A 24328-nucleotide genomic window follows, 5' to 3' on the forward strand; every position below is an offset into this window, starting at 1 on the left:
GGGGAGTTAGAGAGCATATTATGAAGATGATCAATATAAATGGCAGACTCAGGGAGCTCTTGATGGGAGTTAGGGATGAGCAGGTAGTGCATTATGCACTACATTCCTTGCCGAACAGTTTTAGTCATCTTAGGACCAGTTACAACTCTCAAAAGGGAAACTGGACTCTAGATGAAATTATATCCATCTGTGTGGATGAGGAATCTAGGATCAAGGAAGAAAAGGAACCTGCTACGACCATTAACCTTATTGAGAAGCCTAAAAGGAAAAAGCCCCAGAATAAGCTCAAGCCTATCAAAGCCATAACTAAGAGTTCAACAGCTGCAGTGGCCAAGGAAAATAGGCCATTCAGGTTCAAGTGCTACTTTTGCAAAAGAGTAGGACACATGAAAAAAGGACTGCACTGGCTATAAAAATTGGTTAGCCAAAAAGGGTAAGATTTTTTCTAATACAGTTTTTTCCTTAGAAATTAATCTTATAAATGTTGAACCAGTCTTGGTGGATAGATTCAGGCTCACCTATTCATATTACTAATTCTTTGCAGGGATTCATAAGGAGGAGAATCCCAAAAAGTGATGAAGTGAACCTGTGTGTAGGCAATGGCATGAGAGTGGCAGTCAAGGCTATTGGAACCTTAAAACTCGATTTAGGATTAGGAAAATTATTAGTTCTGGACAATGTTTTTTATGTACCTTCCATGAGAAGGAATTTGGTTTCAGTTTCTCTTTTAGTAAAATCTGGTTGTAGACTTGTTATGGATAGTAATGGAATTCTTATTTCTAAAAATTCTGTTCAAATTGGTTCTGGTGTTATTATGAATGATTATTTACAGTTAAATTGTTCAATGGCTCAACAAGAAATTTTACTTGTTGAAAATAACATCAACAGTACTAGCACTTTAACAGGTGTTAAAAGAACCAAACTAAATGAAAAGTCTGCATTTTTATGGCATAGAAGACTCGGCCATGTTTCAAAAGAGAGACTGAAAATTTTGGTGAAAAACAACATCCTAAATGAACTTGATTTTTCTGATCTAACAGACTGTGTGGAATGCTTTAAGGGAAAAATAACTAATACTAGAAAGAAGACTGCATATAGAAGCCAAAATTTATTAGAACTCATACACACCGATATATGTGGACCATTTAGGCATCAAACTATCTGTGGAAATGTGTATTTTATCACATTCATTGATGACTTTTCTAGATACAGTTATATTTATCTACTTTCAGAAAAGGCACAAGCATTGAAAGCCTTTAAAATCTTTAAGTCTGAGGTAGAAAATCAACTAGAAAAGAAAATCAAAACAGTGAGATCAGATAGAGGGGGTGAGTTTTATGGCAAGTACACTGAATCCGGCCAACAAAAGGGTCTATTTGCCTTGTTTTTACAAGAAAATGGAATTAAAGCTCAATATACAACACCCTATAACCCACAACAGAATGGTGTTGCAGAGAGAAAGAATAGGACTCTTTTGAACATGGTTAGATGCATGATGTGTACAACTGGTTTGCCTAAATTTCTGTGGGGTGAGGCTTTAAAAACTGCAAATTATATTTGCAACAAAACACCTAGCAAAGCTATAGAAAAGACTGGTTTTGAGCTTTGGTGTGGCAGGAAACCTAGTCTTCACCACTGCCATGTTTGGGGATGTCATGCAGAAGCTAGGATTTATAATCCAAGCTTGAATAAACTTGATCCTAAGGCAGTTAGTTGCTATTTTATAGGTTATCCAGATAAATCTAAAGGCTACAAATTATATTCTGCTCATCATTCGCCTAGAATTTTTGAAACACATCAAGTAAAGTTTCTAAGTGAAAAAGTTCACAATACAAACCTTGAGGATTTAATCTCAGATTTTGAGGAAATTGTGTCGGATGAGAATATAAGTGTTGTATTGCCTTTAGAACAAGATGTAACTGATCGAGTCACTGGTCGAGTAATTGACCACGTAACTGTCCCTTATCAAGTAACTGGTCAAGTAACTAACCAAGTAACTGTCACTGGTCAAGTAACTGACCTAGTAACTGATCAAGTCCCTGTCAACCCTCAGCCTAGAAGATCATAGAGAGCAAGAAAACCAACTTATGGGGGGGAAGAGAGTGACTACATTGTTTATCTGCAAGAAGCAGAAATTGAAATGGACTGTGCAGAGGATAATGATCCGACTACATTTAACTAGGCTATTGAAAGTAATGAATCTCACCAATGGCAGCTAGCAATGGAAGCAGAAATTGATTCCATGAGCCAAAATGCAGTTTGGGAATTAGTTGAACCTGACCCCAAACAGAAGCCTATAGGTTGTAAATGGGTTTTCAAAACCAAAAGAGATGCAAATGGCAATGTAGAGAGACATAAAGCAAGATTAGTTTCCAAGGGTTTTACACAGAAGGAGGGCATTGACTTTACTGAGACTTTTTCTCCAGTTTCTACAAAAGACTCGTTTAGAATAATCATGGCTTTAGTTGCTCACTTTGATATGGAGCTACACCAAATGGATGTTAAGACAGCCTTTTTGAATGGTGAACTAGATGAAGTGATTTATATGAAGCAGCCAGAAGGTTTTGTACAAGCTGGAAGTGAAAACTTAGTATGCAGGTTAAGAAAATCAATTTATGGCCTAAAACAAGCTTCTAGACAGTGGTACAAGAAATTTGACTCGGTGATTTCTACTTTTGGATTTACAGAAAATCTTGTTGATGAGTGTGTTTACTTGAAGACAGTTGGGAACAATTTTATTTTCCTAGTACTCTATGTCGATGATATACTTTTGGCTAGCAGTAACATTAAACTGCTTAAAGACACCAAGAGCTTTCTGTCAAAGAATTTTGACATGAAAGACTTAGGAGAAGCATCCTATGTACTAGGCATTGAGATTAAAAGAGATAGAGCACAGAGACTACTTGGTTTGTCTCAACAGAATTATGTTACCAAAATTGTAAGGAGATTTGGTATGGAGAAGTGTGCAGCTGGAGAAGTCCCCATGTCCAAAGGAGATAAACTAACCAAGAAGCAAAGTTCCAAAAGTGATGTTGAGAAAGAAAATATGGAGTCAAAGCCTTATGCTAGACTTGTAGGAAGTCTCATGTATGCACAAGTCTGCACTAGGCCAGACTTGTCTTTTGCAATAGGGATTTTATCAAGATTTCAATCTAATCCAGGCCATGAACATTGGGTAGCTGGGAAGAAAGTGTTGAGGTACCTGCAGAAAACAAAGAATTACATGCTAGTTTATAGGCAAGTGGAGGATCTGAAACTCGTTGGATTTTCAGATTCTGATTTCGCAGGGAACTATCCAGACTCCAAGAAGTCAACTTGTGGATATGTGTACATGCTAGCAGGAGGTGCAGTTGCTTGGAAAACCATGAAGCAAACTCTAGTTTCAACCTCCACCATGCAAGCTGAATTTATTGCAGTATATGAAACTGTGTGTGAAGGACTTTGGATCAGGAAGTTCTTGATGCAGACCAAAGTGTTAAGTCACATTGTGGCAGGCACACTTGTGATTTATTGCGATAATGAAGCAGCAGTTTTCTTTAGCAAGAACAGTAAAAGATCAAATAATTCTAAGCATATTGATTTAAAGTATTACAGTGTTAGAGAAAGGGTTAAGCATGGTGAGATAGCTGTTTTGAGCATTGACACGAATTCACAGCTAGCAGACCCCTTCACCAAGGCCTTGTCAGTAGCAGCATTCCAGAAGCATACAGCTAGCATTGGAGTTTTAGCTAATCTAGATGCTTAGGTTCAGTAGAGAGTTAATCCAGTTGGAGCATTTAAAATTCTAAGGTTTTTTGAGTTCTTGTGTTTTAGTTGTGATCTTTTATTTTTGTTTATCACAACTTGTTTGTAATGACAGATTTTATTATTAATAAATTTTGAGGTATTTTCAGATTTTGGTTATTGTTGCAGTTTTGTTGAATGTTCTGAAAATTATCAATTTTGTGTTTAAAGTTATACTTGCTATCAGATGGCTTAAATCATGTGAAGCATGATGTTAAGGTTCAAGCAATATTTTTAAGCCATCAGTGTTTAATGAATTTGCTTGAGTTTCTGGTTTTAGAAACATAAAGTAGGACCTAATATATGTTTACTTGTTGATACACATTAACATATATTGTATCACTTCTGGATGAACATATGTGGATTGCAGAAGCTTGTGTTAGTGGTTTTGAAACTCTGCATTTTTGTTAAAATGTATACTGTTTCTTGCTCTACATAAGTAACTGTGATCTGACCATGTTGGAATGGATTTTCGATTTGAGTTTGTTATCTGGCGCGCACTTCAGTAAGTTAAGTAGGTTTTGATGTTCTCTGGTGGAAATCATCGAGCATGATATGTGTGAGTCCAAGGGGGAGATTGTAAGATCAAATATGGACATAACACATATCATCATAAAGTAATTGATGATTAGCTTAATATCAATCCTAGTTTAACATGGATACAAACAGTAAATCAATACTAGTGACTTAATGAATAGTGTATCAATTCATTAAGGATAGTAATCCATTGCTTAGTCTACAAGAAAGGCTACAAGTTGTGATACATTAGGAATCCAACAGTGAAACCTAAACCGACAAGGAATGCTTTAATGGGAAGCTTCTTGAGGTTTAAGTCTCATATATATACAGATGAATTGGTCCCTGATTACTTCCACAACTATTGCATAAGTTCTGTCCATTGAGAAGCAAGTTGGTAAGTAACAGAAGATCATATTCAGTGATCGAGTGAAGCAGTTGCATAAGATGGAATCCATGACTGTTATTGCTGAAGGTAAGCCTTAATCCTTTTATGATTGTTGTGCATATGTTGTGAGCATGTAACTATGGTTTTACAGCCTAGACAGTATCTCGACAAGAATTTCCGAGGGAAGGCTGCCGTCGAGGATCACCTCCATGTTAAGATTGGGTACTGGTATTATGGTGGTTGATTGCAGTCCTCTCTCATCTCTTTCATATATAGGCGTGGGAGTCTCGGACTTTTCTTAAGCGCCAAGTCTAATAATTGTGCGCGGTTGTAGTTTTCCTTTTTTGGTGAACAAGGGGCCAGAAAAGCCGGTTGTAGTTTCCTTAACCAAGTAGTATTCCCAGCCGAAAAAGGAGAAAAATATATATTTTATCAATCTCTTATTAAATGTTGATCATACCAAAAGCACATGGAGAAGATCTCGACGATAACAAGAAGGTGTACACAATCTATCTACTTATTAGTTAGAGGCGGAGGCACATAGGATCTTCCTATCTCACTTTCACTTTTTTTTATAATTGCTATGTGATCTTGTCATTAAATACATAATATTTCTTCTGCAACTATTCCTTCTACTTTTTTCTTCTCTTGAAGTAAGTACAATAAATAGTTAATTTCTTAAGATTATCTAATTATTCTCTCATTCAATGAGATTCCAAAACAAATAACGGGAAATAAGATTAAACTCGATCCTTTTGACTTTTACATTCCAAGATATTGTCTATTAATTTGAATTGTTGAGCATATTTGCATTTTGGTTTGATATTGTCGCACAAATTTCTTGAACCCTTCCACTCAATTTGCTGACAATATCATCCAATCCTGTCGAATGTTTTGAATTCCATTTCTTATTGGACTCTCTTTTTCATTTGGTTGGATTCTTAAATCTATATCCACTCCGGCCAGTACGTCCTTGACACACGTCCATGTCGATTGTTACAACCGGCCAGCAGATTCTTATGAGAGCTTGTTCCTGTATGGAGAACAATCAAGAAAGTACCTAGTAACATAAAGACAGATCCCATCACCATGAAATATAAAGCAGAATTCGATATCCAAAGAAGTTTTCTATCCGAACATAAAGCAATCGGTTAAGTTTTTTCACGAAGTGGCTGAGAAAAAGCAGATACGGCATGCACAGTTGTAAAAGCAGTATTGGCATATCATTGCAGCAGTCCAAAACCCACAATTATCACTTGTTTGGCAAAATGCTTCTTCTTGTTTTTTTTTTTTGAGTAATGGCAACATGCTTCTTAATGCTGTATAATTTCTCTGTTAATCAAACTGAATGATATGCAAGATGGCTGAAAATCCCAGTAACTGTATACTTAACATTTCACTACTCAAATGCCAGACTTCTGGTGAAAGACCACAACTGTATACTTAACATTTCATTTACGGTTTCGAAAAATTAGAGGTGAAATTCGCTATACCTTCTTGGTGTGCATCATCAAACCATTGCAAGTGTAGATCCCTGCGTCCTGAAGCTTCTTCACATCTCCGGCATTGATTCCCTGAGCAATCACTGCACTCAAAAACTCATCGCTCCATTACAACTCCGATTTAGTCACTTCCGAAGCAAATTTCGCTTACAATTTTAAGTCTAATCTGAAAATCGTGACCAAACCACACTCGACTTCTACGAAACCAGAAAAACTAAGCAAATCCATCGGAAATTTGAAAATTGACTGAAAATACAGTTAACGAAACAGTTTTGTGATCAAGCAAATCAAGCGATCGAGCTTGAGAGCATAAATATTGCATAGATGAAGCAAAGCCAAATGAGAGAAATCGAGAATTGAAGTATGTGAACGGAAATTGGAAATTGGAAATTGATATAGGAGCGAAGGTCGTGAAGCTTACGCTTATCGATCACTTCGAAGAGGTCGTCTTCATCGTCGATGTCTTGGCGTTCGACGAGCTGTAGCTGGCTTTGATCTTCGGCTCTGAAGATCATCGCAGAGAAACGAAAGGTTATTCCAAAGTGAAAAACAAGGCTATATATACGATCCGGATTAAAGCAAACAGAGAGAGAGCAGGGACGTAGCTACAGCAAAGGCTGTATGGGCTACAGCCCAACCCTTATTTAGTCCAAAATACCTTCAAGTAGGAATAGATATGTAATAGCCCAGCAAAAAAAAAAAAAAAAAAAAAATTGCTTGGAGATGGTGTAGACGATGTGCAAGTACTTTCCATGTAGCTTTTTTATTTTTCCCCTTCATTTTGGCTCCTCCCCTCTTCCCTTTTGGCTTAATGAAGTATTTAGTAGATCAATATAACTTTCATCAAATGGTTCAACTTCTGGGCACCATTCGTCCTTCTCATTTTCTGAGATATTTTACTACTTACAAATGCCAAGTGTTACTCGCCAATTATAGTCCCCCATGTTTTACCATTCTTTATTTCTTTCTTAATACTTTGTGTTTTCATTTTCTCAGTATCGTTTATATCAAATAGTGGTTCTTTTTATGCTTCTTAGTTTTTGGGTGTTTAGATGAATTTTTTATGGGTATGTTGTGTATATGGATTTGAGTGTTCTTGTTTTGTGGTACTTATATGCACTGATTTTGACTCCAAATTGGAGACATTGATATTATACAGGAGAGACATCAAAAAAAAAAAATTTGGGCTTCGCCCAAAAAATTTAGCCAGCCCCATTTTTGAATCCTAGCTACGTCCCTGAGAGAGAGGAGTTAGCAAATCTGTGACTTACTTCATCTTCGCTCTCAGTTAGGTTTGACGAAATGCAGAAGCTCGGTGGCTCCGGGAGATTGGAAATCGTCGAGAGAAACCAGAGAGAGAGAGAGAGATCTGAGTATTTGATATTTGAAATTTGAAGGGGCTTAATATATAGGGCGGGACTGGAGAGGCTCTCCACTTACGCGGTCCGTCTTGTCTTTTGTGCCATGACGCGTAATTAGTTGAGTGGCTTCAGCCCCACCCCAAAACATTAGATATATATTATTATGTGTCAAGCTTGCTAATAGTTCGGTGTTTCGCGGTTTGGCTAGGAACTTTTGTTTTGATCTCGGCAACCCAGGTTCGAAACTTGGTACTCTTTCGTTGTACTTAAGTTATTGGTTTCGACAAAGTTGTTCTCTCCATTTTTTTTTGGGGTATTTTTTTGGTTGGGTTCTTTCTTATCTTTGACCTCTCAATGAAGTATATGCATATATATACTTTAGTTAAATATTTTTTAGTTGGTAGCTCAGTTTCTTGCCGTTTTGTTAAATTATTTCTTTTATTTTAATAAGAGAAAAAAATTTCAGGCCACCCCATTTTTAAATTCTAGATCCGTCACTATACATGCTCTCTACCACTTGAGCTGTGCGAAAGTAGGTCAATCTTTATACGACAATTTCTTCTCTTATATGTTGGAATCGAAATGCTCTCTACCACTTGAGGTATAGCCAATGGCTCCCGTACATTATACAAAGGCAACAAACCATCTCACGTACGTAATATCAGTTTGAGTTCAAGTTGATATGACACGTACTCATTTAGAATGAATTTTGTGCATTGCCGATCTTTGTGAATAGAATTTGTTTAAACAAAACCAAGAAAATACTGCACAATTATTATGATCGATGTTGTTGATTCTAAATTTCAGGTCAGCTCCACAATAAACAAGAGACAAAAATTATTGGAAGATCGTGAGTATATTTGAACAAAGATAAATATCAATTTATATTGAACATATATAACAATCAAGACTACATATTATCTATAATCTAAAGGGCGTCAACTGTTCATTCGCGCTGCACTATTCATTCGCGTCGCACTGTTCATTGGAGCCCGAAGTAAATGACGCTTTTACCCTTCTATTCTTCTTCTAATTACGGGTTGCCATTCTTCTATACGTTTCCAGACATCTCTATATGAGGCAACCGACCTCCTCATATTTTTCCAGAAGTCTCTATCTTGAGGCAATATAGAGAAGCACAGTTGATCCTTATTAAACCAAGCGTTGCAACCGACCTCATACTTTTCCGGAAATCCAGTTATGGTTGCGATTTGTTTCCGGTTCTATCTCATTTGAAAATTGACGAAAGTAATGTGAAACACTCCAGACAAAATGAGGAAGACTCCAGACAAAATGAAAGATGGAGATGATTCTGGATTAGAAACAAACAGTATTCAAAAGGGATTCACTTTGGGATTACACTTTTGCCTCTGGGTATAAAACCGACATCTCCAGCTGCTTTTCAGTTCGACAAGCCTCCACCAAGGTCAACCTCTACTGTTAGGCGATATCAGGCTTATTCATTACAATCAACATCACCGCAAACTGGGTAAGATTTCATTTTGACGGAATCAGTTGATTTCGTTTACCAAATCATCTATTTTCATCTCTCTACATAGATGACTCAAACTTTGTTCCCTGTGGTAGCCTATGTGCTTTTTTGAATTAGATATAGAAGAATTGAATTCTTTGGTTTAGATTATTGACATATCTAAAAGTAGGGAGTTGGTTTCGATTTTGATTTTGATTGAAATTGAGATTTTATTGATTTCGATAGGTTATTGAAAGGGTTTTCATATTTTTGTTTTTGCAGGCAAACGAAGAGCGGAGTTTTGCAGGCGATGGAAGTCTGGCTTTATATATAGAGATTAAAGCCAAAGCAGCCACCGAGGCCTCTCCATTTTCATTGCTTCAGTCTCTCCAAACTAAAAACTCCTTCTCTCAGGTAAATACCGATTTCTGATTCTCCTTTTATGCTCTGTTTAGCTGCCTAGGAACTGAAAGAAATATGATTTAGGTTTCACAACACTAGGTAATTCATCAAAGTTTGGTTTCCGATTAAATGTTTATAGACTATAAACAACTCTCAGGTATCCTGACCTGCAAAACCAATATTCCAACATCCCTTTTGTTTGGTTTAAGCACAACCCATAAGTCGAAACCTTTATATTTAAACATTGTTAGGCAGATTCCTCCAGGGGATTAGATTAGAAACTCAATCATATGTCTTCAGCTAGCTTGATAATATCTTACTCTTCAAGTTTTGTTCTTATGCCTTTGCTTTTGTTGTGCATCTTCCATTGGTTTATGGTTTATATTGTTGACTGTTGGTGTTAAACAAAGTTCGTAATTGATGAATTTAAAGAAAGAACTAATGGAAATTGATTTGCAGTTGCAAGGGTGGTACAACAAATTACAAAGAAATGACGTTTTGGCAGAGTCTGAGGAAAGTTCAGACTTCTCAGACATGAGGCAAAATGTTGGTTGCATAGCACATATCTGTTCAAATCTGGCAACTGTCGTATCTCAAGAACAAATAAGGTAATAGTGACTTGATTATCTAACACACTCCATATTCTAACTGTTTTCTGCTTTATTTTATCTGACCATATAGTAATATATAGTTACTTAAAACTAAAATTCAGTTGCTCCTAGCTAAGAATATCGACAAATAACTTGGTAGTGCAGGGAACAACATATGTTCTGCAAAAGAGAACTGAACTTAGATAAAGACAAAGTTGTCCTCATACTTATTTGTTTGAGTCTATCGTACCTCTGATTATAAACTGAATTTGAAGGCCAAGTTAGTGTTTAGTTGATAAAATGCCAACTGCATGAATTCCTATATTCTGCAAAGGAACAACAAATTTTCTAAATCTGGAGGGAGTGTCCACCAACTTCATTGTTGTAGTGTAATCGTTTTTTAGCATGTGGTTTACTGGTGAGAAAAGTTCTGTGCAAGGTTCTTCAATAAATTTGGAGAAGGGTGCTCCCAAATTATATCATTTCTGCTAATGAAAGTATTTCCAAAACTTTGACATAGTTTTACCTCAAATCAATTACAGCTTCATTCCATCTAATAAATCCCATAGCTAGCAATAAAGCTTTGAGAATCATGCTTTTTCTCTTGCTGAGCAATTATTTCTTGCACTGTCTAAATCCAAAGAAACATAACATTGACATGGATAAAGCATACAGTGGCTACCGTACGTAGTAATGATTATAAACTTTATGTATAAGACATTTCCAGTTGTCTTTGTTGTTGTTTTGTATATTGTATTGATTATGGATTTCAGTGGTATAATGAAGTGATACAATTGTTGCTTTATTGCACTGGTTTGGTAATGGATATCTGATTTTTAGAGACTTTCTGTTTCTGTTCCTTCTTAGTCAGTCAGTTCAAATTTTGCTAATCCAACTCAATGCAGACGCAGTCCGTTTCATATTTCATTTGCACACTATATATACTAGCTACCTAATCTTAGTATATATATGTTTTCTACAGATCGATCGACTTTGGTCCAATCTTGAATCTCTGATTGCTAGCCGAGTTCAAATCTTCTTCATTTGCTTCTGAGATTAACATCGGCTCAAACCCAGACTCCATTACAGATTTATTAGTTGAGGTAAATCCCCATTTCCTTCTTTCCAATTCTTTCTATCCTCGATCATATTTTCATTTCGTGCTCCATCATGATTATATATTGTTGGTTTCTTTAATCCACAAGATCGATTCTTTTTTTTCTCTTTTCATTTTGTTTTGTGTTCATTTCTTTAATCCACTGCACTCAAATATACTTTGCATATTCAAAATTATTGGAAGCAGACAATTATTTAAGTGAGGAAGAGTGCATACAGGTATAATGTCCTATCTGACTTTAAGTTTTTAATATCATTCGGGTAATCGGAGTATTAACTGATAGACAAAATAGAACAGTCAAGTTAAGAATGAATCTCTTTGCCAGTATGAACAATGGTTTAACTAAAACATTGCTAGCATTTCAAAATTATGCGAAGTGATAGTATTTAATTTTATATTCTTATTATCTTACACTGATATCTCAGGATTATTCTCATGCTAAATGTTCGATGAATTATGCTCATATCATACACTTATGTTTTGACCTCCTATACTTCTCTAACATGAAACTGTTGCATGTTCTAATTTCAGTGGAAATTACGCTATTTTCAGTAAAAATTTGGAACTGTCAAAAAATTATTTCCAGGAGTTGATCCTCAAAGATCAAAATGATCCCACCGCCTTAATCAATTATCCTGCCCTTCTTTTATGTAGATATGGTTCAGTTGTTGCAGATATGGTTTTGATAAGTTTGGTTCCAAGTTTCATAAACTCTTCCATTGCTTTCTAACGGTCTACTATTTAAGCTTTTACGATGCTGACTCCTGGATAGCAGTCAATTTTTTGTAGAGTGCTGCTTTATCATCATAATGCTCTGGTCGAAGAACCTGTACGTGTCATTATAAGTACATATAAGGGCAAATGTTGTAGAGAAGTATTTGTTAGCATCTTTGAATGAAGATCCTAAACCAGGACATATAATAGCTAATCTTGCAAATGCCTATTATATGAATGGTGATCATACAAGTTCCAGCAAGTGCTTGGAGAAGATGCTCATGGCTCATTGCTACATTCATTTCTTGCTTTTTTCACTGAGGTTGTCCATTTAGTGTCTTATTCTTCATGGAAATTTTTTTTTTTTTTACTACCATATTTTTTTATATTTGGTTTCTGGAAAACAGTGATCCATAACTTCTCTCTGTCTTAACTCAATTCATAATGGCAATATGGCATAGTCATTACTTTGCTGCTTATTGTATTAGAAGGACTGAACACTCATGCTACTTTTTTTCCAATATGACTGTTGAAAAGAAAAAGAAAAAAAATGAAATTGACTCCAGCTTTTTGTTTTGCTATTGCATCTTCCTCAGGCGACAAAATTAGAGCTCATTGGATGTCTACACGATATGCCGTTGCAATACACCGAGCCAAGGATGCAGAATGGTATCAGGATCCCACTGAACAACTATCCTGGCAGGAAGTCAAATGGCTTCAGTTATAAGAGATGGAGACTCTATTTCCGTTCAACTTCACCTACCATGGCCAGGCTTTGCCATGGTCCACAAAGCCCAACATGAGATTTCAGCAACATTTGATGGTAATAATCACAAAAGAGCTGTTAAGATGTCAATACAACAATAATAACCTTAAACTACATTCATGCTTATATGTGAACCTCACATTTCAATTCAGCTATTTACATATCCATTTGAACTTTTAACTGACTTTCATACTGATAATTATTTTTGATATCCAGCAGCAGCTGCTCAAATAAGTTTCCAAACGAGCTGTTTCCTGCCGCCGAGGATGCAAGTTAAAATGCAGTAGTAAGTTTGGCCAACCGCTTTTCACAGAAACACATTGGCCAAATCTAACCATTTTTACCTAGAGTTGGTTAGGTTCTCCTAATTGCAAAATTGTAAATACACATCTGGTCAACATACCAGATTTTGGAATCTATAAAAGAACTCTTTAGCTATATAACGCATCAATGTTTGCAACCGCTGTCTTAAAATGCCTCAACAATATACCGGCAGCATCGCGCGGGCATCATTGCTAGTGACCTAAAACACCCCGACTTAAAAAGTCATAAACGACATCAAATCGTTTCATGTAATGCGCGCGCCGTTTAACTCATGACCTAAGGTGAGATGTCGAAACCTCAGAAGCGACACTTTGTAGTTTGTAGCACATGTAAGCTAACGGTTCACGTCTTCATGATATGTTTTGATTTTGAATGTGGAAGTAAAAGCGAGAGCTTTCGAGAACTTACGTGTATGACATCGACCTTGACACCGTCGATCCCGACCGACTGAAGATGCTGATGAAGCCCCTCATACAACTTGTGGGCCATCTCCGGTTCCACCAGCCCCACTCCATTGTTCACGATCTTGTCCACCGCCAAATCCTCCATCGTCTTCTCCAAACCCTCCGACAGCTTCGGCCTAATCACCCGGCTCTCCGGAAAACCCGACCCGCTCTTCACCCCGGGTCTAACCCCACCCCAATACCCACATAGCGCGTGCCAAACATAAACATAGTGCACGCTCCCAAACTCCTCCTTCAAGTCCTTAACAAAGGCACCCATGCCCTTACCACTAGGGCTCTTATAGTCTCTGAACTTGTAGTTCTCTACGAAACTTGTGAGCCTACATGGCATTTGCTCACCGGCAGATGTCCTTTTCATGGCTTCTTCGTCGGTTAGCGGGTCGTCATCGTGACAAATGGACTGCCAGCCGTCGTCGATGAGTACCATTCCCGGAGGACACCCACCCTCCACTAGGCCCTTAACCCCTTCCCAAACTCCCTTGGGGTGCACCATAAGATAAAACGCATCCCACGTGCACCAACCAAACTTTTCCACTATAGGCGGAGGCGTCTTCTCCTCCATAAGCTTGAAGCTTCCCAAATGGACTCTCACCACCTCCATGGCCTCTTTGACAAGACCGTACGGGTCGTTGCCCACGTGCATGTAGAGAACGCTCTGGAAGGTGGATTCACTGACACGTGTCGAGCCACTCTCGACGCACATGTCCACGTGGCAGTCGGTGCCGGGTTGGAGGGAGGCTCTGAAGGGACCTTCGAGAAGTGGAAGGAGGAGGACGTAGGGGCGGCCGGTGGAGTCGTTTTTGTCGAGGATCATGAACTGAGTCTCGTGCTGCACGTCGTTTCCGGTTGTTCCGACCCAGTGGGTGGTCCACCAGACTTTGAACCGGAAAATGCTCATGAACTTGATACCGCTGAGCTTGCCGAGTGGCGCCACATGGCGGCTTTTGGGCTCGTCGGCGTCGAAGCCAATGAAGCAGCCCACGGTGGTTTTGTTTGGTGATGGAGTGGCTGTGATGTTTAGTGGGACTTCAGTGAGGATTGGGCAGCCGTTGGCGAGGAAGTTTGTGCCTTGTAGTGTTATTGACAGTGGTGAGTTGTTGTTTACAAGGCCCATTACGTCTGTGGCATTGTTCTTGCTTAGGCTTGGAGCCATGGAAACAAAGCTTAGAGCCTGTAATCACTATATCATCTACATACAGTAGCAATGCAATCATCCCCTCTGCAGTGTGTCTAATAAGGAGACTTGGATCAGAATGAGAAAATGTAAATCCAAGACTTGGTAAGAAACTTGTAAACTTCTCATTCCAGGCTCGTGGAGCTTGCTTTAGACCATAAAGAGATTTTCTTAATAAGCACACATACTCAGGATGTTCAGGATCAACAAAACCTTGAGGCTGAGCCATATAGACTTCTTCCTTCAAATCTCCATGCAGAAATGCATTTTTAACATCTAATTGTCTTAACTCCCAGTTGTTCATAGTTGCAAGTGCCAATATAACTCTTACTGTGCTATGCCTTACAACAGGACTAAAAGTCTCATCATAATCAAGACCTTTCGCTTGACTGAATCCATGAGCTACTAACTTGGCTTTGTACCTTGAAATAGAGCCATCTAGATTTTTCTTAACCTTGTATATTCATTTGCTTCCCACGATATTTCTGTCTTTGGGACATGGAACAAGAGACCAAGTGCCTTGCTTCTTTAGGGCATCAATCTCCTCCAACATAGCTTGATCCCATTCAGACCTACCATTAGCTGCCCTAAAAGACTTAGGTTCAACAACATCACTAATATCTTATATAGCAGTGAAGCCACTAAAAAAATGATACTCATCATAGAGCTTTTGTTGTGTAACGGCAGAGAAACAATAATAATCTTCAAAAGTTTTCTATTTGACAATCCCATTTTTGGCTCTAGTCATCATACTGTGATCATTGTAATTCTGGTTCACAATGAACTCCAATTCCTGAGGAAGATATTCACCATTAATATTTCCACCAAATTGTAAAGCAGTAACCTCACTTGTATTCAGACCATCAACTGGAGCAGCTGCAAGGCCTTCACTGGCTCCACCACTATCAAGTTGATCATTATCCACAACATTCTCCTGCGCAAGATGATCATTACTTCTTATTTCAGGAACAACATTATCACTTCTTATCTCAGGAATACCAACAACAACATCATCACATTGACTAACTCTAGGCACATTCTGCTCACAAGTTCTCACTTCATTAGTACTACTAGTTGTATCACTACTTGCCTCTACTTCTATCAACACAACATCATCAGTAGCTTCTACTCCAATGCTCACATCACCACTATTTACACTATTATTAGCACCATTGTCCCCCTCCAACTCAGTGGGGACTTCACTGAGTGGAACAGTATAATGAAGGACAGGCATGTTCCTGGGAAGAGTAGTGGGAGGTGTAGAGGAAGGAAAGAATGTGACAGGATCAACAAGAGAAGACACACAGTAAGAACGAGATAGAAATGGAAAACACGACTCATCATGAATGACATGCCTAGACAACCACAGTTTGTTATGAGAGATGCTATAACAGAAGACTCCCTTGTAGCCAATGGCATATCCTAAGAACACACATTGTGTAGTCCTGGGATCTAATTTGTCATGAGTGTAAGGTCGAAGATATGGATAACAAGAAGAACCAAACACCTTAAGTTGAGAGACATCTGGAACCTTGTGAAACAGTAGCTCATAGGGAGAATTCATATTGAGTGACTTGCACGGCATCCTATTGATAAGATAGTAGGAATGAGATACACTATGAAACCAAAAATGTTTTGGGAGACCTGCAGTAGACATCAGGGAAATGGCTATTTCTACAATGTGTCTATTCTTCCTCTCAGCAACTCCATTTTGCTGAGGAGTATAAGGGCAAGTGATGTGATGCAGAATTCCTTTAGAAGCTAGGAAATTTTGGAAAGCTTTGCTATTAAACTCACCTCCTCCATCTGTTTGAAGGATTTTAATTGTGGAATCAAACTGTGTATGAACAAAAGCACAAAATTTCACAAAATGGGCAAGAACATCTGATTTATTGATAAGTGGAAAAATCCACACAAACTTTGTACAATCATCAATGAAGGTAACATAGTATTTATATCCTTCAATAGAAAGGCAGGGAGCAGGTCCCCACAAGTCTGAGTGTATTTGATGAAAAGGATGAGGGCTTTTGGTTACTGAAATGGGAAAAGGTAGTCTATGCATCTTGCCTTCTAAGCAATGTTTACAAACAGTACTAGAAGCAGAACTAGGTGACTTTATTTGAGAACAAGATAACATTTTGGACAATATAGGTTGAGTGGGATGACCTAAACGCTGATGCCACACAGGATATGGTATGGAAGAGCCAAGTAAGGCAGTATGAGACAACTCGGGTATTGAAGCAACAGATGGTGTCTTGAAGAGGAACAGACCCTCCTCACTACTCTTTCCTTGATAAAGAACTGTTTTGGATGCCTTGTCCTGCACAGCAATATCATTCTCATCAAGTGTTATAAAACAATGATTATCTCAACAAAGTGTTGTAAAAGATAGCAGATTCATAGCAAGATTGGGAACATGCAACACTTTGTTAAGTCTCAGGATATGATCAGCAAGCTTGATATAACCAGAACCAGTATGTGCTATATTCAAACCTGTACCATTACCAATGGTAATTTTGTTGTCAGAAGTGTATGGTTGAGCAATTGTAAGATTTCAAAGATCAGAGGTCATATGGTGTGTAGCTCCAGAATCGCCTACCCACACTTCATTGTTGGCATGAGCATTTGATGTAGTAGATGTACCAGCTTGATTCATTGAGTAGCTAGAAGTAGATGTTGAAGCACCCCTGCTTGGATGGAAGCCACCAAGAAAGCAAGAGTTGGATGCTCTAGTTGGTACAAGATATCCACCTTGAGATTGTTGAAAACTACTATTGTAACCTGCAGAAGATTGAGCAGCTAATGCAGTAAGAGATGCAGGAGGATCAGATCCTTGGTAGGCAAAGTTGGTCCTATGAGTGTAATTCAAGACAACATGACCTTTTAATCCACAGATTTGACAAGTTGGAATGGACAAGGATGGATGTCCAGTTGGTACATCAGTTCTGTAGAAATAGTTAGCAGCAGTGTGACCCTTCTTAGAGCAAATTTGACATTCAGGTGTGAGTACATTGCTTGATGGCCTGGCAGGAGGTGCTTGCTGGCCTTTATACTCAGGATTCTGATAGCATGTGCTTGTGAGATGCCCATGTTTGCCACAGATTTGACACTTGTGAACACGAAAGCATGTGTCCACAGTATGACCTCTTTTCCCACACACTTGACATTCAACACTGCCACCACTTTGTTTTCCATTCTTGGTCTTACTGTCATCCTTGAGACTCCATCATCTGCTATCACCATCTCTCTCTTCATTTCTGGTTTCATCTCCTCTAGCTACCATGGCACTCATGTTGGAATGAAAAGAGAAACTTCCCTCAATGCGCCTTTTTGCAGAGAGTAATTGGGACCTCAAATCACGAAGATTAATTGGTGTCTCTCTTCCTTCTATCACAGTCCTAACTGTTGAATATTCTTCAGGCAGTCCATTCAAAGTAACAATGATCACATCTTCATCAGGAATAGCAACTCCAACAGATAACAGTTGGTCACGAGCACTTTTCACACTTTGCAAGTACTTCTCAATAGATTCACCACCTTTACGAAGTGTTTGTAACTCAGTCTTTAGTTGCATGATACTCACTCTTGACACAGCAGAAAAACGTTCTTGAAGGGCAAGCCAGGCTTTTCTAGATGTCTTGCAGCCAATAATCACATCCACAATGTCTTCATTCAGTGTTGCCATAAGCAGGCTCAATAATGTCATATCAGTTTGCTTCCAGTCCTTATATGCTGCAGTTTCTTCACTAGTGACTTCACCTTCAGTTGTAAGAGCATAGCGAGGAGGTGCTAACTCTGTACCATCATAGTAGCCAAAGAGACCATTTCCAGCAAGAGTGGACTCAAACTAAAAACTCCATTTGATGAAGTTTCTTTCTCCAAGTCGAATAGTGATCATAATCAAAAGTGAATGCACATCCGAGTGAGTAAGAGCAGGTGTAGTAACAACGTAGGTGCCATTAATAGTTCTTCTGCAAGATTGGACACGATGCTACTACAGGAGATATCAAATGTAACAGTCTCAACAATTTCTAGAGGATACTAACTCAAAACATGCAGATTCAGCAGAGTGCACACAGATCGACACTATTTTTGCTCAGATTTTTCACTCAATTTACTCAGCCACAACTCAATTTACTCGATTTTCTCTGATTTAGCTAACAAACAACACAATCTTTCCTCTAGTTTTGCTCTATATGTAATTGAACTCCCTGATTTTCATTCCATGCTTAACTCACACAAGTTTTGCTCAATTAATCACAATGCTCAAGATCTACACATGTTTTTGCTCATTTGTTCAAGATCACAGTGCAAAGTACATAGATCATTACATAAAGCATCAGAGACAAGGGCGATTCACCTTAGATGTTCAGCGAATCACAAGAATAGCTTGAAGTTGAAAGACGAAGCAAAGCCTCACTAGATCTAGGCTCTAAAGAGAATCGAACCTTCAAATCACAGATCGTCCGAATCAAGAATTGAGATTGCACTAAGATAATGGATGCGGAAGCATGAATCACAGGTCCTGGATCTATGAGGGCTCTGATACCATGATAGCCATGGTACCAGTGAAGACCTAGGGTTTGTGAAGAAGAAAAATGAAATGGAGAAGAAGAAAGTTTGAGAGAAAAGTGTATACTCGTATATTGATTCTTAATACTTCATTACAGAAAATGAGAGAGCAATTTGCTATTTATACACAACGTAAAACCCCCTACACACACCTAACTAATTATCCGAATCAACTAATGAGTAACTAATTAACTAATTAATTAGCTGATGAAAGAGACTTAATGACTGGAAACAGCTGGCATGAAGCACGTGTCCAAATATCTCCTGAAACTTCCAGAGCTTTTGGTAATCAACTAATAGCACATAGGGGCAACAAGTTTCCTAGGTGCAACAGGACCATCCTTGTTCAATAATGATTCATAGTGTATGAATCGGGGTGGCTTTAATCCATATATATATAGGAACTTTAACCTGCTTCTATCTCCAACAGTGACGCTGGTGTGTTTGATAAGAAAATATGAACTGGATATTAAAGTACGCCATGACTTGCATACAAAACGAAATTGTCGTAGTGATTGGAAAGGAAGCCTAGACAGTATCTCGACAAGAATTTCCGAGGGAAGGCTGCCGTCGAGGATCACCTCCATGTTAAGATTGGGTACTGGTATTGCAGTCCTCTCCCATCTCTTTCATATATAGGCGTGGGAGTCTCGGACTTTTCTTAAGCGCCAAGTCTAATAATTGTGCGCGGTTGTAGTTTTCCTTTTTTGGTGAACGAGGGGCCTGAAAGGCTGGCTGTAGTTTCCTTAACCAAGTAGTATTCCCAGCCGAAAAAAGGAGGAAAATATATATTTTATCAAGAGATTAATATAATGGATACCAAAAGCACAACTGAATCTCAATCGCAGAGTATATAATTGAAATTTGAATGGAGAAGATCTCGACGATAACAAGAAGGTGTACACAATGTATCTACTTATTGGCGGAGGCACATAGGAAGAACCCACACTGAAGCTTTTTTTTTTTATTAATATTTTTTTTTATAATTGCTATGTGATAATTTTGTCATTAAATACATAATATTTCTTCAGCAACTATTCCTTCTACGTTTTTCTTTTATTGAAATAAGTACAATAAATAGTTAATTTCTTAAGATTATCTAATTATTCTCTCATTGAAAGAAATTCAAAAACAAATAACAAGAATTAAGATTAAACTCCTTTTGACTTTTACGTTCCTAGATATTGTGTAAGTAATTAATTTGAATTGTTAACAGCTCTTGGTTTGATATTGTCACACAAATTTCTTGAACTCTTTGAGTGAAATTGTCAGCAATATTCATTCCAATCCTGTCGAATGTTTTGAATTCCATTTCTTATTGGACTCTCTTATTCATTTGGTTGGATTCTTAAATCTATATCCACTCCAGTCCTTGACACACGTCCATGTCGATTGTTACAACCAGCCAGCAGATTCTTATGAGAGCTTGTTCCTGTATGGAGAACAATCAAGAAAGTACCTAGTAACATAATAAAGACAGATTCCATCACCATGAAATATAAAGCAGAATTCGATATCCAAAGACAGAAGTTTTCTATCCAAACATGAAAGCCCCATCGGTTACAGTTCTTCACGAGGCTCAGACGGTTCTTCAAGTGGAAGCGGATTAGAAGGGAAAACTATTGGCTGCAGATTATTGCTTTCCCCATAGCACTCCACATAACTCGCATCCTCCCTGTACCAGTTGGTACAATCCGCAAAGTCCAATGTCATATCCAAGCAAAAATGAATTTCAAAGAGAATGTAACTGTCACGCAGAGGCTTGCATATCACCAACACATGCACCTCTAGCTCTCGAAAGATAATGCTGCGTACATATCTTGGATCATACATGGTCTTTCCATCCCGAATAATCCCGTATTTGGAAAAAAGAGCTTCAAGGTCGTTGATGCATTGGCTTGCAAGTTTAAGAGACCAATTGAAATAGTCGATTCTTCTCCAGCCAAACCTTGCACATATATGTGCACCATGGGATCCCCATTCATGCCTCCAAAATGAAAAGCAGTTGATTCTCCCATGGATTGCTCGATCTGCAGACAGGTCTGGCCAATAGGTGAGAAGATCTTGAGTTGAAACTCCTCTTAGATGAATTGACTTCAAGGGGGTTATTCCACTAATCTTGACAAAATTCTGATCCCATAGTCCGTGAAGAGTAAAAGACTGTGGAATAGGTGCAACACAAGCGCGTAATGAGCAATAAGCATTTGGATTGGTCAGGGCCAATCTCAAGTGCTCCACATTCTGAGAATCTGCCAACGGAAGAGTGAACAGCAGCAACCTTCACCACAACAAGCACATAGTATCAGAGCAATATATTGCACAATATTAGATCAAGGAAATCTACAAATCTTGTAATTGAACTAAATCGATGAGAACTCTCACATTAAAAAGAACATCAACCGGCTGGCTCCAGCTGCAGCAATCTTCTGAACATCAAACACCTTCTTCTTGCTTCCATTCTCATCACTATCCTCGGCCATTCCAGAGTTCAGCAAGTTTCATTTTAGATAATTCCAAACCAACAAAGGAATAAGAATCTAAAACAGAAAAAGTAGCTACCAGCAGACTCCAGCAGAATGGTTGAAAGCATCACAGTCCTCCTTGCTCGCATTAAGAACTTTGTCCACATTTGTTGCCTTTGGTTCAACCTTCCTTTTCAGCAGCAACCTTCAAAAGTCAACAAATGGGATCCAGAACATAAAATCAGTCATGAAAACACAAAGGCAAACTCAGAAATTAGGCTAAATTATAGTACAGATTTTGCTCTCACATCATAAAGAACATTAACCAGGATCCATGAGCATTGAAGTCTTTCTTGCTTCCCTCCTTATCCTTTTGGTTGTGAGCATTGAAGTCATTCTTCTTGCTTGCACAGTGGCGTTCCTTCTCAGCCTTACACTTGTGAGAATCGAATTCCTTGTTGTAAGCAACCTTTCCATTCCCTCCATGCATGTTAGTAGGAAGCTTAAAAATAGCAAACAAGCTCCGTCAGCAAGGCTTGATATATAGAACGTGGTATTTAAATCAAACTGCATGTTTCAGTATGGAAATCTTAAGCTAGCTACTGGTTTATTATGCGAGAAAGACCAGATATGGGATGCACAGTTGTAAAAGCAGTATTGGCATTCAACTGTACTTGGCATGGCATTGCAGCAGTTCAAAACCCACAATTATCACTTCTTCAGTAACATTCTTCTTAATGGTGTATAATTTCTCTGTTAATCAAACTAAATGATATGCAAGATGACTGAAAATCACAGTAAATGTATACTTAACATTTCACTACTCAAATGCCAGACTTCTAGTGAAAGACCACAACAGAGTTTTGCACAGTGATGCCATGATTTCCAGTATGCTAAGACAATCACAACTTAAGGAGAGAGACAAACCTGTGTAGTTATGCAGTGTGTGTGCGCAAGCTGTGTTTTCCCAGACCTGAAATCAGAGTTTAGGTTTAATACAAGCAATGGACAGCAGTGATACTCAAAGAAATATTTCGGATTATGGACACCAGTGCTCACCTAAATTCCCCAAAGGCTTCTGTGATTGCTCGAGTTTCAATCCCACCTGCTATTTATTAACACAGAATCAAATGAAAATAAACTACTGAGTATGATAAAGGTTAGATTGAAAAACTAATAGCAAAAGATTACCGCCTAATAGTTCATCAAGTGCTTGGCTCTCAGTTGTAATGCGAATCACAGACTTCCTCTATACACCAAAACAAAAGTCAACTTCTGAGGTTCACATTCATACCCACAGTAACTAACTTTCAAGACTGCATTACTTAAGCCAGCTTAAAACCACAAACAACTTCAAACTTACTCTGGTTAGAGCATCACTCCCATTACTATATCCAAAGTTCTGAAAAATAAAAAACAGTAATGAAAACTGAGAAGAAACTATCACTCGAAAAACTTCTGAAAATCCAGATGAAAATTTCAGATTATGGCAAGGTAAAGCACTAACCACTATCTTCTCAGCAGCTTCACAAATCTTATCAACTTTGGCCTCAGATAAACCTTTAATTCCAGTCAAGTTCTGCCAAACAACAACCACGTACAGTAAGGAAATCTAACTTGAACATTTACGGTTTCGAAAAATTAGAGGTGAAATTCGCTATACCTTCTTGGTGTGCATCATCAAACCATTGCAAGTGTAGATCCCTGCGTCCTGAAGCTTCTTAACATCTCCGGCATTGATTCCCTGAGCAATCACTGCACTCAAAAACTCATTGCTCCATTACAACTCCGATTTAGTCACTTCCGAAGCAAATTTCGCTTACAATCTTAAGTCTAATCTGAAAATCGTGACCAAACCACACTCGACTTCTACGAAACCAGAAAAACTAAGCAAATCCATCGGAAATTTGAAAATTGACTGAAAATCCAGTTAGCGAAGCAGTTTTGTGATCAAGCAAATCAAGCGATCGAGCTTGAGAGCATAAATATTAGCATAGATCGATGAAGCAAAGCGAAACGAGAGAAATCGAGAATTGAAGTATGTGAACGGAAATTGGAAATTGAATAGGAGCGAAGGTCGTGAAGCTTACGCTTATCGATCACTTGGAAGAGGTCGTCTTCGTCGTCGATGTCCTGGCGTTTGACGAGCTGTAGCTGGCTTTGATCTTCGGCTCTGAAGACCATCGCAGAGAAACGAAAGGTTATTTCAAAGTGAAAAATAAGGCTATACGATCCGGATTAAAGCAAACAGAGAGAGGAGTTAGCAAATCTGTGACTTACTTCATCTTCGCTCTCGGTTAGCTTGACGAAATGCAGAAGCTCGGTGGCTCCGGGAGAATGGAAATCGTCGAGAGAGACCAGAGAGGAGAGAGAGAGAGAGATCTGAGTATTTGAAATTTGAAATTTGAAGGGGCTTAATATATAGGGCGGGACTGGAGAGCAAACTTACGCGGTCCGTCTTGTCTTTTGTGCCATGACGCGTAATTAGTTGAGTGGCTGCAGCCAAACCCAAAACAGCTAGAAATATATTAGTAGGTGTTGAATCTATAAATCTTCGGTGTTCCGCGGTTGGCTGAAGGCTTCGATTTTGCTCTCGGCAACCCAAGTTCGAAACTTGGTACTTTTTCGTTGTACTTACATTATTGGTTTTTTTCCTTCTTTTTTCTTTTCAGTTTTACTTCCTTTTATGGGTTCTTTTTTCTTTTTTCTTTCTGTTTTACTT

At 38.4% G+C, this 24328-nt stretch overlaps 4 protein-coding genes and 1 long non-coding RNA gene across 11 annotated transcripts; 1 reads left to right on the forward strand and 4 right to left on the reverse strand.

The window, feature by feature from the left end:
* Positions 1-5612: 5612 nt before the first annotated feature.
* LOC133711837 (meiotic recombination protein DMC1 homolog) lies at positions 5613-6775 on the reverse strand. Its single transcript, XM_062137922.1, has 3 exons — positions 6611-6775; positions 6181-6272; positions 5613-5720 (listed from the first exon to the last, which is right to left on the reverse strand). The coding sequence occupies exons 1-3, from the start codon at positions 6702-6704 to the stop codon at positions 5613-5615; spliced, it is 294 nt and encodes a 97-aa protein (XP_061993906.1). The 5' UTR covers positions 6705-6775.
* A 1883-nt stretch (positions 6776-8658) lies between these two features.
* LOC133710817 (uncharacterized) lies at positions 8659-13101 on the forward strand. Of its 6 annotated transcripts, none has more exons than XR_009846880.1 (6): positions 8659-9039; positions 9304-9435; positions 9883-10031; positions 10996-11116; positions 12411-12667; positions 12830-13101. It is a non-coding gene; the product is annotated as an uncharacterized LOC133710817 (long non-coding RNA). The 6 variants fall into 6 exon arrangements; XR_009846877.1 differs by having other exon boundaries at positions 8659-8976; positions 12827-13100; XR_009846875.1 differs by having other exon boundaries at positions 8659-8976; positions 12830-13100.
* A 34-nt stretch (positions 13102-13135) lies between these two features.
* Positions 13136-14551, reverse strand: LOC133710815 (galactinol--sucrose galactosyltransferase-like). Its single transcript, XM_062136941.1, has one exon. The coding sequence runs from the start codon at positions 14549-14551 to the stop codon at positions 13277-13279; it is 1275 nt and encodes a 424-aa protein (XP_061992925.1). The 3' UTR covers positions 13136-13276.
* A 3247-nt stretch (positions 14552-17798) lies between these two features.
* LOC133711838 (uncharacterized) lies at positions 17799-19133 on the reverse strand. The gene is made up of 2 exons (XM_062137923.1): positions 19122-19133; positions 17799-18419 (listed from the first exon to the last, which is right to left on the reverse strand). The coding sequence occupies exons 1-2, from the start codon at positions 19131-19133 to the stop codon at positions 17799-17801; spliced, it is 633 nt and encodes a 210-aa protein (XP_061993907.1).
* Positions 19134-20441: 1308 nt separating this feature from the next.
* Positions 20442-24020, reverse strand: LOC133712330 (uncharacterized). 2 transcript variants are annotated; one of them, XM_062138435.1, is made up of 12 exons: positions 23887-24020; positions 23697-23779; positions 23270-23361; positions 23114-23185; positions 22970-23008; positions 22798-22855; positions 22666-22711; positions 22534-22579; positions 21915-22108; positions 21704-21811; positions 21527-21610; positions 20442-21422 (listed from the first exon to the last, which is right to left on the reverse strand). In XM_062138435.1, the coding sequence occupies exons 1-12, from the start codon at positions 23889-23891 to the stop codon at positions 20705-20707; spliced, it is 1545 nt and encodes a 514-aa protein (XP_061994419.1). In that variant the 5' UTR covers positions 23892-24020; the 3' UTR covers positions 20442-20704. The 2 variants fall into 2 exon arrangements, with proteins under 2 accessions (XP_061994419.1, XP_061994418.1); XM_062138434.1 differs by having other exon boundaries at positions 22666-22714.
* Between the last annotated feature and the right edge of the window lie 308 nt (positions 24021-24328).

Source organism: Rosa rugosa, chromosome 5 (assembly GCF_958449725.1).
Source record: "Rosa rugosa chromosome 5, drRosRugo1.1, whole genome shotgun sequence".
Classification (NCBI taxonomy): domain Eukaryota; kingdom Viridiplantae; phylum Streptophyta; class Magnoliopsida; order Rosales; family Rosaceae; genus Rosa; species Rosa rugosa.